This window comes from Mauremys reevesii, linkage group 13 (assembly GCF_016161935.1).
Source record: "Mauremys reevesii isolate NIE-2019 linkage group 13, ASM1616193v1, whole genome shotgun sequence".
Taxonomy (NCBI): domain Eukaryota; kingdom Metazoa; phylum Chordata; order Testudines; family Geoemydidae; genus Mauremys; species Mauremys reevesii.
In genome coordinates, this window is record NC_052635.1 from 45,543,953 (window position 1) to 45,558,458 (window position 14,506).

The window sequence follows — 14,506 nt, forward strand, 5'->3', positions numbered from 1 at the left end:
TCATCTGACTGGTACCAGAAGATACTACACCATGGGATTTTCACATTCCTGAGGAGACAGTTATATTCTTGCAGACCTCAAGGAACCTCTGCAGACAAAGCAATGTGTGAAACAGTAGCTCACCTGCTGAAGTTTGAAGTCATTAGAGAGGTCCCTGAAATGGAGAGGTCTTATAGCATACTATACATCTATTGATCTAGAATACCTCCACATCCCAATTTCTGAAAGTCATTGGAGATGACTTAGTTTTGCATACTAGCTGCTTTCATGGGATGGAGAAGCGTTCAAATAATTATGGAACTAATTACACATACAATTGAGATTTTGGAAAAACTAGTGAATTCTGAGGTATGGTATTGGAGAGGAGTGCTTCAGGAGATTGTCTTGGCTCTATCAGCTTCATGTATTCAAAATAATTTTTCTGAAGATGGAATTACTTCACCTGAGAGATGAAGATAATGTGCATAATGTCAACAGAAATAATTCTCTCAAGACCCTGGAAGGACAACACATATCTGATAGTAGCTGAACGGATAATGAGCTTAATTCCTGGTATCACAGAAGAAAAATCAATCAGACTATAAGACAGAGGTGACTTATTTAATGCTATATGGAAACCATATATGGACTATGTTCATGCTGATATTGGAAAATTAAATAGTAGTTCACTTGTGAATTTGATCCTACTTGCATTATGGATAAAATGTTAACCTTAACAAACCTTGTTTTATGAATTTCTTCAGAAGAAACAAGCTTGAACATTTAGCGGCTTTGAGGGGAGACTTCTGCTGGCAGTTAGTTTTTTTTTCTTTTAAATTAAAGATGGTCAGGGAGAATATACTGATGTTGGTGAAGCTAGTAACGTCATCCAGTCTTGGCAGGAATCTGCTGTGAGGGTCTTCTGAATTGGTGGGTAAAAGTCCAAGTCTGATGCAACAGATACTGTTTTGGGAGTTGGAGAACCCCTACTATGCGTACATCCACAGTATTTGGAGACAAATAGTGTTTTAGGGGCCCTTGATTGAAAAAAGGGTGGTTATATAGAGAATAAATCAAATCCATTAGTTCAAAAAGTATGCCTGGCAGATAAATTGTATACAATACTATTTATCATGTCACTAAAAATGTTTTGATCGTAAATAGAAAAGGAGTTAAAGTTCAGGTGAAATTAACTTGATAGTCTTCATACATTACAACTTTACTTGATTGAGTGGGGATTTAAAATTTTCCGAAATGTGGTTTCAGATCTTTGTCTGATTTTTTTTCTCTGACACCGTAACAGCATTATAGTCCCAAAGCAACAATATAGCAAAGTAAATGGCTAGTTTCAATTGGCTTTTACTTTTTGAGGATTTAGAGTATTTAGTGTGCTATACATAAGTTTTTGTTTTTTTTCCATCCCGAGGAAATATTACTGCTACAGGATACTATTCAGTGGTTTGCATCCATTAGCATAGTTTCAACTCTACTTCTTATTTATCAAATCTTAAATGATAAAAAACTGACAGGTATTTTACCTGGACCATTTTAATAACACAAAGCTTGTCTACGACACTAATGTGTTGCACATTAATTGGACCATGCTGACTGCTGGTGTGCACTAAAGATACCCTAGTGTTCTCTGACTCCGTGCTACTTGAAACAGTACTATGTTAAAGCACACTAGGGAATCTTTAGTGCACACCAGCAGGGTATTCACGCAACAGTTAATGCACAACATGTTACTGCACTTCAGAAATCACACCTCCCATAGTGTGCATTATCCCACTGTGTAGACAAGCCCTTATTGACAAGCTTTTTCACCATAATCCTGTGTTAATTTAAAGTATAATCAATGGTACATGTAAAATAATGTCTGAGATGTTTCTGTATATTTGAGATTGAACTTCCACTCTGATTTCTCTTAATATTGTGAATTATTTGAATACTAGCATTAAGAATAAGATTAATCACATAAAGAACGCACAATCTGTGCTCGGCAATAATTTTTGTTTTATGGTGACAAGATAATCCTAGAAGAGCATTTAGTGTGGTGCAGTTTCATTTCATTTCACCAGTGCTATTGACAAAATACATTTTTACGTTTGTTTTGCATTTTGAGGTAACACTTTCCTTTATTCCTCCAGAGTCTGTGGACGAGAAAACACAAAGATTCCCAAATGAATAACCGAAAGGAAGATATGGAGATTGCCTCCCATTACCGTCATCTGCTTCGTGAGCTCAATGAGCAGAGACAGCATGGCATCCTCTGTGATGTTTGCATTATAGTGGAGGGGAAGATCTTTAAGGCTCACAAAAATGTTCTGCTCGGGAGCAGCCGCTACTTCAAGACTCTTTACTGCCAGGTGCAGAAGACATCTGACCAGGCCACAGTCACTCATTTAGACATTGTAACTGCACAGGGCTTTAAAGCCATCATTGACTTTATGTATTCTGCACACTTAGCGTTGACGAGCAGAAATGTCATTGAGGTGATGTCAGCTGCTAGCTATCTTCAAATGACTGATATTGTACAAGCTTGTCACAATTTCATAAAAGCGGCTCTTGACATAAGTATAAAGTCTGATGCCTCAGATGATCTTGTTGATTATGAACTTGGGGCCGCTTCCAGCAGTAGTACAGATGCTTTGATTTCAGCAGTGGTGGCTGGTAGGAGTATTTCTCCATGGTTAGCTCGACGAACAAGTCCAGCGAACTCTTCTGGAGATTCGGCCATTGCTAGCTGTCATGAAGGAGGGAGCAGTTATGGAAAAGAGGATCAGGAACCAAAAACAGATAGCCACGATGACATTTCATCCCAGTCTCTTTGGTCCAGTGACATGAGCTATGGGTCTTTGCGTATCAAAGAGGAGCAAATTTCACCATCTCACTATGGAGGGAATGAATTGCATTCTGCCAAGGATAGTGCAATACAGAACACTTTCTCAGAACAAGGAGCAGGGGATGGCTGGCAACCCACTGGACGCAGAAAGAATAGAAAAAATAAAGAAACTGTGCGTCATATTACACAGCAAGTAGAGACTGACAGCAGGGCAAGCTCTCCAGTGCCATCTTTTTTATCTGCCTCAGGATGGCCATACAACAGTCGTGACCCAAGTAAGGTTTTTTTTTTTCTCTTTTGATTTTCAGCAATGAGCAGCTGTAGTAATGCAAATATAGACAGTATTTTGCTTATACCACACTGTTGTCATTCACTGAAATAAAAATATTAAGAACTTCTGGGGATTGATAATGGAATATAGAACCTTATATCTTTACCTCATTTATCCAAATTTATCTTTGGATAGTAGAGGACTGAAGTCATAGTCATCTGATAGATATTAATTTGTGAATAAAATAGTGGCTTAAGTCAGGTCCTTGATGTACAATTGTCTGCCACCAAAACTTCCATTCTTACTAGCAGTGTTGGTAAAGGATTGAAATTGGACTTGACCACCTGCTAGAGTAGTGGTTCCCAAACTTTAACAACCCGTGAACCCCTTTCACTAAAATGTCAGTCTCGTGAACCCCCTCCTAAAAATGAATATTTTCAGGGATTTTCTCCCTTACCTGAGGATAAAGTATAAAAGCAGTGATCTTGGAAGTATAAAATTTGTTTTTATGACATGCTTATTACACACTTATTTATTATTTATCATTAAAGTATTTTATTACATAATGAAAATGGCAACACTCTTCCAAGATCTCACTTTGGCAGCTTGTATCACTTTGATTAAGCCTGTTATAAGACAAGGCTCCTAGGTTTCATCAAGGAGTATCAGAGTGAAACAGCATGAAGGTATTTAAGAAGCCAACTCAGAGTTCCTCCTACACAACATTCAGGTCTTGAGCAGTCCAGGCAAACAACACACGTTACACAAAGCTTAAACTTGTTCTTCATCATAATTAAAAAAACAATACTAGCAGCCTATTTAATTTTAAAAACCGCAAAAAAAAAATCCACCTCCCTTTCAGTTTCTTATAAGGAGTCTTGAAGTTTGAATCTCCTCAGTGTGATAGATATGCTTGCTTTGATCTGCATAGCTCTTGGAAGTCCCTGGGGCTCCGGGCTGGCCCTGTGGTGCCTGGGATCCCTAGGGACAGCTCTGTCTGCCATTAGATAATTTTTTCCCAAGAACCCCCTATGACATTTCGTGAACCCCCAGGGGTTCGTGAACCCCAGTTTGGGAACCACTGTGCTAGAATAATCATTTCAGGTCAGGGCTGAGGAGAACTGGTTGTATAGAGAAAGGAGTCTTTTAATTGCTACTGCATGTGCTCTAATCGCTGCATCTTAATGAGGCTACTGTTTTTAACACTCCTTTCTAGTACCTACAGAAGCGCCAATTTCACTCATATGGCCTACTTTAGATCACTCCTCAATGGAGGAACAGCTATGGTGTTGACAGAGGGGGCAATTAAGGACAACATAGCATCCACGTTCCTCCTTAATCAGATGTCAGCCCAGTATTTAGTAGCTTTAAGAATGGAAGTCCTCATGTAGTTTTATGGTTTAGACCCTCTATTAGTTTATTATGAACATCTGCAGTCTTTCAGATGAGCAGCTTTAAATGCGTTGCAAGGGAGACAAACACATTCTTCAACTCTTTTGAATCTTCATCAGTGTTTATCTTTAAAATAATATGAAAATTGTCTAGCTATATTCACTTTATCCACCAATTATTTAAGAATAAATATTTGCCAGTCAAAATTATGCCTGAGATTTTCAAAGGAGCCTGAGTGTGTTAAGTGCCCAACTGCCATTGAATTTCAGTGAGTACAAGATCCTCAACTCCCTTGGCCTTCTTTGGAAATCCCAGCCTGTCATGAGTTATTAACCAAATCTATGTTACTGCATGCTGGTACATAAAGCCAGGAAATGGGGAGGGGGATGTGTGTGTGTGAGAGAGAGGTGTAATGTATAAAGTAAATACTATTATATGTTTTCATATATCTTGTGAGAAACAGAACTATAATTTTAGGAAAAAAAGCTACATAATTGATACTATTTGAAGTTGAAGGGCAGTATTAGTGAAATATTTGTGGTCTGGAATTTGAATGTTAAATGTCATGGAAAGTCAAATTAAATGGAATGAGTAACAGACTAGAAATATTTTTGGATTTATTTTGTTGTGTGTAGCAAAAAGCTTGCATATAATTTTGATCATCCATATTGGTTAATGATAAAAACCTAAACAATTTTAATTTAAAACCAACAATGCCAAATGATAGTATTGGCTTATAATGAATTTTGGATTTATAGTTCTCAAACTTCAGAGTATACTTGAATAAAGCCTGTTCCCAGTTAAGTAATGTTGTTCAAGCATAAATATTTCTGGCTTGCACACCACCCCATAAAAACCACTCAAGCATTTATATTATTCACACTGCGGACATTTTTGGACTGGTTTATAAAGTAAAATACAAGTATGCTGGAATGGCTGCAAAAATGGAACTGCAAAACTAATTGCAGGGATATGTTCGAGGATTGTTTTAAAAGTATAGTTTCTTAAAACATATGTCAGAGAGAATCAGTGGCATAATACAGGAGATTCTGCTGTTGGAATTAATAGGGTCTATGTCACTGAGTTCCTAATTATTAAGGTACTGAACAGTATTAACTTGAAAATGGCCACAAAAACACCCCACTCTCACCCAAAAGAGATTTCCAGCATTGATTCAGTGCAGCCTTCAGACATCTGCTTCAGGCCTGGTCTACACTAGGCGTTTAAATCGGTTTTTTAGCGTAAAAAAATTTAATTTCGAAACCGGCCACACACTAGCAGGCACCTTATATTTTTTAATTTATCTTAAACTTTTTTCTTCTCTACTCCCTAGAGAGAGTAGAGGAGTAGGTATTAAATTATTAACATTATATATTAGTGTTGGCGTTGATGATCGCTGATCTTTGGCTCCGAGCTATCCACAGTGCACACCGACCCTCTGGACGCAATCTGAACTGATGATGTGGTCAGGTAAAAAGGAAAAAAAAAAAGCGAACTTTGAATTATTTTTTGTTTGCCAGCGGAGCGCCGATCAGCAGGTGGCGGCGGCGCAGAAAAAAAAAAAAAAAAAAAAAAAAAAATAAAAACGCTGGATGTGATCGCATGCGGATGTCCGGTTCCGCCGTTTCCGTTCTATCAGCCGCCCTATCCCGAATCTTAGAATCCATTTTAAAATCCACTTAGGAACAGGCAGCGAGCGCAGCAGAGCAAGCGCAAGAAGCAAAAGAATCAAGCGAAAAATGGATGCGGATGGACAATGGACTGGAGGATGACTGACCAGCCTCTATTTCCTTTCTTTGCATTAGCTTCCAAGCTCTCTATGCTTTGCACACTGCCCAGGTCAGTCTTGGTCAGTCAAATCTACTCACCCACCCCCCCCACCCCCCCACACCCCCCCCCCCCCACCCCCAACCCCTTTTACAAAATTTTCTCTGTCACCTGACTTTATCTTTTTGTGATGTACTGAGCAGTGCACATAACACACACAACTCCCCCACCCCCCACCCACCCAACATGGCCATGCCCCCCCAAAGATGGATGGCCATCATCATCAAGCCATCAAAGATCATCAATCAAAGCTCATGATCAAATCATGCAAATGATGGAAAAAAAATCTATGAACAGCTTCAGCCATCAGCCTGGGGGCAAAGGCCTTTTGGCCCTAATTTTTTTCTGGGGGGGGGATGGTTTTTCTGGTGGGTATCAATCCTCATGGGGCTGCAAGCCATCCTCATCATCAGCCCCCCATCAGCCCCAAAGATCCAGCCCCAAGAAAAGTGCCCTGGGCCCTGGGTGGGACTGGGGGCTTCTCTGCTCTACCTCTCCTACACATGTCTGGTCCTGTCTGGACTATCATGCTCACCTGGCTGTCTCTCATCTCATCTCACTAACAAGTTCTCATCATTTATTCCTCCATTCTCTTTTCATATTCAACACACATGTGGGAACAAAGCCAAGGAAGGGAAGGGGAAGGGGGGAAAGGCGGAATCAACAGAAACAGGGAGCAGCATAATCATAATTAGCATACAGAGGTACACAGAGCACTGGCAGTTCTTCAGACAGGCAGCAGGCTATTCTCTAGCACACTTGCATTTTTTTTAGATTTTTTTTTGGGATTGACTCAAGGAGTTGATTGAGGTTTTTTTTTTTTGCTTTGCCCTGCTTTTGGGAATTGGACTGGGAGCAGGGACAAAAGGAAAGGACTGGTAGCCATGATCATCCTCAGTTCCATGGAAGTTCCAATTGGTGATGGTGCAATATGGGCAGTATGCATCTAGCAAATGCTGCTGCATGCTGAAGCGCAAGCATGCTGTAGCTGTGCTGTGCTGCTGCGCAGCTCGCGGCAGCAAGTCAAACATGGCAAAAAAAATGCTAGCTCAATGGCCAAGCTCCATGGGCAGGATGCAATCTGCAAAAAAAAAAAAAAATGATCTGCTGGCCAAGCTTGCAGACCAAAGCGGTGAAAGACAGACTGACCGACACCCCACCACCGACCCCCTTTTTTCCCCACATTTTTGCCCCATCAGGCACTGATCCATCAGGGGAAAGGCAAGGGGAGGGGGAGGCTGGGGGGAGGGCAAGGGGGGCTAGACGACACAGTAACTAACCAGACCTCGACGACGCTTAATGTCGGCACGGACCTATTTAATGTGTTTTTTATGTGTTTTGGATTTTTTAAATTTTTTTTTTATAAAATTTGTTTTAAAAAACCGTTATATGCAAATTTAATTAGTTTTTATAAAATCGGTTTTTTCAGTGGACGCTATCAAATAGTTTAGGATGGCCTTAAATCTACATTTTGTGTGTTAAAACTAGGGCTGTCAAGTGATTGAAAAAATGAATCACGATTAATCACGCTGTAAAACAATAATAGAATACCACTTATTTAAATATTTGTGGATGTTTTCTACGTTTTCAAATATATTGATTTCAATTACAACACAGAATACGAAGTGTACAGTGCTCACTTTATTTTTATTACAAATATTTGTACTGTAAAAATGATAAACAGAAGAAATAGTATTTTTCAGTTCATCTCATACAGGTACTGTTGTGCAATCTCTTTCACAATAAAGAGAAACTTACAATGTAGATTTTTGTTGTTGTGTTTTTCTCTTTCCCAATAAAGAAATTGTACACCGGTACTTGTATGAGGTGAATTGAAAAATGCTATTTCTTTTGTTTGTCATTTTTACAGTGCAAATATTTGTAATAAAAATAGTGAGCACTGTACACTTCGTATTCTGTGTTGTAATTGAAATCAATATATTTGAAAACGTAGAAAAACATCAAAAATATTTAATAAATTTCAGTAGGTATTGTTTAGCAGTATGATTAGTCACGATTAGTTTTTAATCACATTTAATTTTTTTGAGTTAATCGCATGAGTTAACTGCGATTAACTGACAGCCCTAGTTAAAACACAGATAGACCCTAATCACTAGAACTTCTTTAATTAAATCTTTTTTTTAAAAAAACCTAAACATTCCAGTAGATCAGAAAGAGAAACTAATTAGAAACACTCTTATTTATTGTTCACTGTTGAAATTGAGTGAAATGCCAGAAATAAACAAACGGGGTGATGCCAGCACAGATAGGGACCTACAGAGGTCTGTCTGCTGCATCGCAAACACTATGGTCCTGAATACCCCCTTCTTCAGTAAGATTGACTGTATCTGAAGGCTGGCCAGCTTGTGGTATTCCTACTTAAGCCAGCTGGAGAATTGATCAGAGACAGAATTCTCCTCTCATTTACTGTTGCAGAGTGATGTTGCTCCTTTGCAGCATATGTACCACCTCTCCACAAGACTCTGTTCCCTGCTACAAGAGTGGGCTTGGATTGAATGCTGCTTGGCACACTTCAGCGAGAGCACTCTGTGATCCACCATAGTGCCAGAATCATTCCCTAAAAGTGTTTTAAGTGACTGAGAGATACTGTTTTTCTGTTTCACGCCTTGTGTATTTGCTTTCTGTTTCTGGTTACAACTTAATCTTTGATACTTAGGATGCTTGCCAGTTGCAAATTTCCTTCCTGTGCCCAACTCTGCAGGTAAATTGGATGAAATGAAATCTAATTAAATAAGCTATTCAAGTGAGTTCACTTCACCATTCCAGTGGGTGGAGATAGGGAAAAAATCAGAGCTTAGTTGACCACTTCCTCCACTCCTATGAGTAATAGGGCTTTCTGCCTCAAATTAATTTTTTCCATCTCCAGCAGGTGGAAGCAACCCTCTTGCTAGCTACTAAATCTAATAAACTGCTAGGCTTCAGAGCTGAGCTTAGGTTAGTCACTGATATTTTTTGGTTTCTTTAGCTTCTTAATTACCTATTTATTTAGTGTCCAAAAATATGCTAAGCACCTCACAAGCTGTAATAGATATGCCCCAGCCCCAGAGAACTGATCATCTAAATAGATTAAAAACAAGAGATGATGGCAAATGCATGCCATATGCAAGCAAAGTGTTAGAGGTAATGTTTAGCATGTTTTGTTACCATTACCTTTTAACAAATTCCAGCCCCCTCCTCACTGTGAATTTAATAGTCTCCACCCTAATGAAAATCTTTTCAAACTGTCCCTAACTTTTTATGTAAGGTTCTCTGTCCTCTTTGCTAATCTGGAAGTGGTTTTACCCATTCAGTCCATAGCCAAGGTGGAAAAAGTACTAACTTGATATTGAGGGAATTGGTGCTTGATATACCATCATCATGTGTGTGTTTGGGATACCTAGAAGAAGAAAATATTTAAAACTTGCTACAGATTTTGAGGCCCCATCTCCTCTTCATCTTGTTAAAATCTGACTGTAAGTATCTTGAGACAGCTGATTGTCCTGGAATCAGGTCTTTTAGAACAATATTTGCAAATACCAAGCCACAGGTTAGTGTAGACCTTCTGGCAGCCTGAAATGATGATTCCTGAAGGCCATTACAGGTTTATAGTCTGAAAGTGTTGATATCTTGCACTTGTTCTTCCCTAGAATTTTCTCTAGACCCTATAGAAATAGAAAGAAGCATGATTTTGTGTGGATTTTGGAGTGGGAGGAGAGTAATACAGGGTTCCATTGTCATTGCTAAATCCCCTTAATTTATTGGTAACTTTTGACAGGTGGGTATTTTAGAGTTGCTGGGTTGACAGGAAAAGAATGAAAATAATTTTCTTTCTTGTTAGGACTTGAAGTAACAAGTGCTAGCCCAGAAACCCCTCCTGTGTTTTGCAGAAATAATTCATGTATTAAAACTTTGATGCTGTTATGGAGTTGATTATATAGTAAGTTATTTTCTGAAATTCTTTGCTAGTGTACACAACTGAACTGTAAAGGAGATACCAACCCTTCAGGGTAATGGAGCTTATTTCAGTGGGAAACATACATTTTGTCAATACAGGTGCTGCATATTAGAAGGGTCCTAAATACCATAGCGGGCTGTATTTAAACCCATTGAGTGGTGCCTCAAATCCAAAAATATTCAGTTTCTTGGTGAAAAGGCTAAGAGGATAATTCATGGATCTGTTGGCTCCCGATCCCAGATGTGAATAAAGACACTGCTTTGCTTCCCTGAATTCCACTACACCACAGGCCAGTTAAATAAATAAAGCAAAGGTGTGGAGTAATTGTGATAACATTGTATTGGCCACAGGCACCATGGTACTTGGATACCATAGAAATAGCAAATGGGGAAAGGGATTCTTACTGTTTGCGGCAAGTCTGGATCCACTTTCTCCAGGAAGGAATGCAGAAGCAGGATTTGTAAAAGAATCTGGAGTAAATTGAGATTCTAGACTTCTGAAAATGTGACAACTGCATCATAAGTTGCAGTTTCTGAAGGATGGCCTTAATTGCACAAAATGTTTGTGCATCCCCTCTCATGGAGCTCTTTGGTGGTATCCAAGGAGTGAAAAAGGTTCTAGCTTGGTGAAGTATGCTAGGTCAGCTGTGTGGTCCAGTTTGTTTCCTGGCATCTGTGGACACTTTATTTAACTGAAAGGGTCTTTCATGCAGATTTCTTTAGTGCTTTTGCTGTGTTCCTTTCCCATTGCTATTTGGATTACTGTAAATTGTCTTGCCAGTCTGTCTTTCCCTTTCCTCATATCTGGGATATGCTGGATTTTTTTCTCATAATTTAGGGTACTTTAATTGCCTTACCTGTCAGTTGCTTTCCTGTGAGGTGCCTGTCAATCCACCCCTCCTTTTTTCGGTTTGGGGAAAAAAACACTATACCACTTGCTCTATGTTTTAAGTGTATGCTATTTAGTTGTTTTAGTTGTTTTTGTAGCTAGGCAGAGCAAAGGGGGTAAGGTTCATGGGATGTTCTTGTTTACTGACATCTCTACACTGTATTCATATCTGTATAGGATATCTAATAGGAGCAACCACCTTCACATGATTACTAGATCTTCACTTGGTTAATCTGCTAGTTTCTTTTCTGCAAGTCATTTATTAGAATTAAAGTACTCCGCTCTTCCTTTAAGAAGGTATTGAGACTTGTGGAAAGATGTATACTCCTTTACAGTAAGTCTTTTCTGACCAAATTTACTAGAATCGCAACTTTTAAAAGGTAAATTGAGAAATGTATTTTCACATTGCAACTTTTGTACAATTGTTTAAACAAGAAGACGCTTTTTACAGAGATTTAGCTTAAGAACTTGGCTGGCTTATTTTTCAACTTCCTGTTATAAACCCTTTAGCATTAGTAAAGAATTAAAATGCTGCTTCTTGGATTATTCTGAATATAAAAAAAGCATCTGAAGTTTCAGACAAGGTCTTGTTTATTTTTTAGACTGTTCAGTTAGTGTTAGGAATATTCCCTTTACAGGATTAAATAGAGTCAGACTCTGGACTATAGGATTTGATGGTATTAAAGGTTGGCCTCACAGAGGTCAGTTATCTTCACAGGAAGAGCTGTTAGCCTTGTAAAACAGATGTGTTGCTTTTCTCATATAATTGAAACTTCTGCCACTCTTTTTATGTGTGTTTGAGAAATTTATTAACCGTTTTGCTAATACATGTCAACTCAAGCACAGTAGTTCTGGTTCAGAAATTTATTTCTAAGGAAACACTCCCACTCATCTTTTGAATCTTTGCTCCCAAAAGCTTTGAATGATTGTTATTAGTTTAAAATAAATAAATAAGTCATGTAGCATTAGATAATTTTTCAAACCAAAACTGAATACATTCATTTTCCAAGATACAGAGTCTGTGGAACTTATAACCAAGTTTCAGCAACTAGCACATGTAATAGCTGTATTTTGAATGAGAGGCTCTAGTTGTTATATTAATTTTATGGGGGTTTAAAGGGGTATCGCTACCTTTTGTGGCCAAATTAATCTACCATCACAACTGAGTCATATTTCCAAGATGTATGTTGTGCAGTTATTATCTAATTAATATTAAAATGCCTTAAAATTGTTGGGACCTGAGAAACCCAAACACTCTCCAGTCAAAACCCTTTATGCTGTGAAACATCAACTGTTGCCAATGGCGTGGAAGGCTCAGCCACATAGTTTGAGTAGAACTCCACACAATCCTGCTGCCTGCTGTTGGAGGACTGTTGTCTGTAATCCCGGTGGAGAATTCAGCTGGCTGCACGCTCTATTATTTTGAAGAGAAAGCAAGAATGCTAAATGATACAAAGGGATGTTTGTAAAATTGAACAAGAATAAAAGCATGAGAAAACATGCAGTGTCTTCATCCTCTAATATTTTCATACAATATTTTAACTCTAAGCATAGAGCATCAACTTCATTATTTAAATATGTTTCTTTAAAGAATGGAAGACAAAGTGCCTGTAGGCTACCAGAGCAGTGCAAGAATTTGGTGTGTGTTCAAACTAAAGTGTCAAAATGTCAACAAACTATTTCCATTTTCACATAAAGTGAAAAGAGAAACCCTAGGGGAAAAAAAGTTAAAATTCATTTAAGCTACTAAGGTAGTATTTACTAAACGAAGACCACCTTGGTTCTGAAGTAAATGTTCCGTTTGGTCGTTGTGGGGAGTGGTATGTATAACTGTGAAATAGTCTATGAAATGTTGTTCAGAGCGTTTGAGTATATTAAAGAAATACTTCTTGAGTTTTTTTAATCAAGCTAACAAAAAAAAAAATTAGTGTAGCACTTCTGTGCAAAACTGCTATTGAATACAGATGTCAAACTTATTTACCTAAAAGATTTTAATAATTGGAAGGGCAAAACCATACTAACTTTCTTATTTTGCACATTACCTTGTACACTACTTGAAGATATTTTAAGATTGCTATAGGTGTAGAAAGAGAGTGAATAGAGCATGTATTGGGTTCCATGACGCTGGAGTGAAGGGTGGTCTGGCTGAACTGAAGAATAAAACTTGAATACCTTTGATAGTACACTAGACTCGTGAAGGAATGAGATCTCTGAAAATTAAAATACTTTGTCATAATACAGAGCAACCTTGTTTATACCCTGCTTAGGTTCCTAGTTCACAACATTTTCTCAATATTTTTTGGCTTGCAAGAATGTCTTTCTACAAGTTGTCAAGATTCCCATCACACGTTGACCTTGATATCCAAAGCCTTCAGCTCCTGACGGACAGGTCTGTCATGGTTACAAGGATAGATGCACCTCTGTCTCCTTTCTGGTTTTTGAGTGTACCCCATCAAGTGTCTACCTCTGCTGGGGTGGAAGCCACAATTTTTCCCTTCACAGATGGGGCCTTGGCTGATGGTAGCCTATGTACCAACTGCACTTACACTGCAAGTCCAAGTGGAATTTAGTATTTGGTTTTCTTCCCTTGCAGCGGTTCTCAAACTTCATTGCACTACGACCCCCTTCTGACAACAAAAATGACTATGTGACCGGGGGTGGATGGAGGAAGCAGGAGTGGAGCCCAAGTACTGCTGCCCCAGGCTGGAGCCCTTGGACATCACCAAGTCTAACACTGGCCCTGTTGACCCTATTAAAATGGGGTCACAGCTCACTTTGGGGTCACAACCCACAGTTTGATAACTGCTGCCTTAGGGAGTCTGTGACTAGTGATGAATATGGCAACAGGTCATTTCTATTGACCTTTCAGGAACAATGATCTAGCAGAATACTATTTGCTGAGGTAAACTGCCAACCATGAGTGGTCCTAGAAGGACTTGTGTTCTCAAGCTTATATCCAGCAAATGGAGCTTTCTGTGTTGGACCTTTTTGCTACCAAGAACAAATGGTCTTTGTTCTTTGCCAAAATATGTACCTGCCCAAGGTCCTTGGATAGGCATTTACAGCTGTTTCTTCTTTGCTGCTATAGTTGTTCAAGATAGCTTCATCACACATGTGCAGTCACACTTCTGATTGTAGTATATACTTACCCTAACAGCTATTGTAGTACAAAAAAAAACCCACTGAAATCCTTTTCTGTTCATTATTTTCCCTCTTCCCAGATATGAAGTCTCCTACCTGCAAGCTATTCTTACCCCTCCACAGTGACAGCAGCTCTACTAAAAATGCCCAGGCATGCTAGCCTTTCAAAATCTCTCCAAGCTATTACTCGCCCATCCTTCCCAGCAGCTAT

General features: G+C 38.8%; 1 protein-coding gene across 9 annotated transcripts in view; it reads left to right on the top strand.

The window, feature by feature from the left end:
* ZBTB46 (zinc finger and BTB domain containing 46) overlaps window positions 1-14,506 on the top strand; it is a 101,172-nt gene that overhangs the window by 19,867 nt on the left and 66,799 nt on the right. For all 9 annotated transcript variants that reach the window (XM_039498153.1, XM_039498156.1, XM_039498157.1 and 6 more), the window contains one exon: window positions 2,127-3,096. In XM_039498153.1, the coding sequence (XP_039354087.1) occupies window positions 2,160-3,096 (937 nt within the window). In that variant the 5' untranslated portion in view covers window positions 2,127-2,159. The remainder of the gene's footprint in view (window positions 1-2,126; window positions 3,097-14,506) is intronic.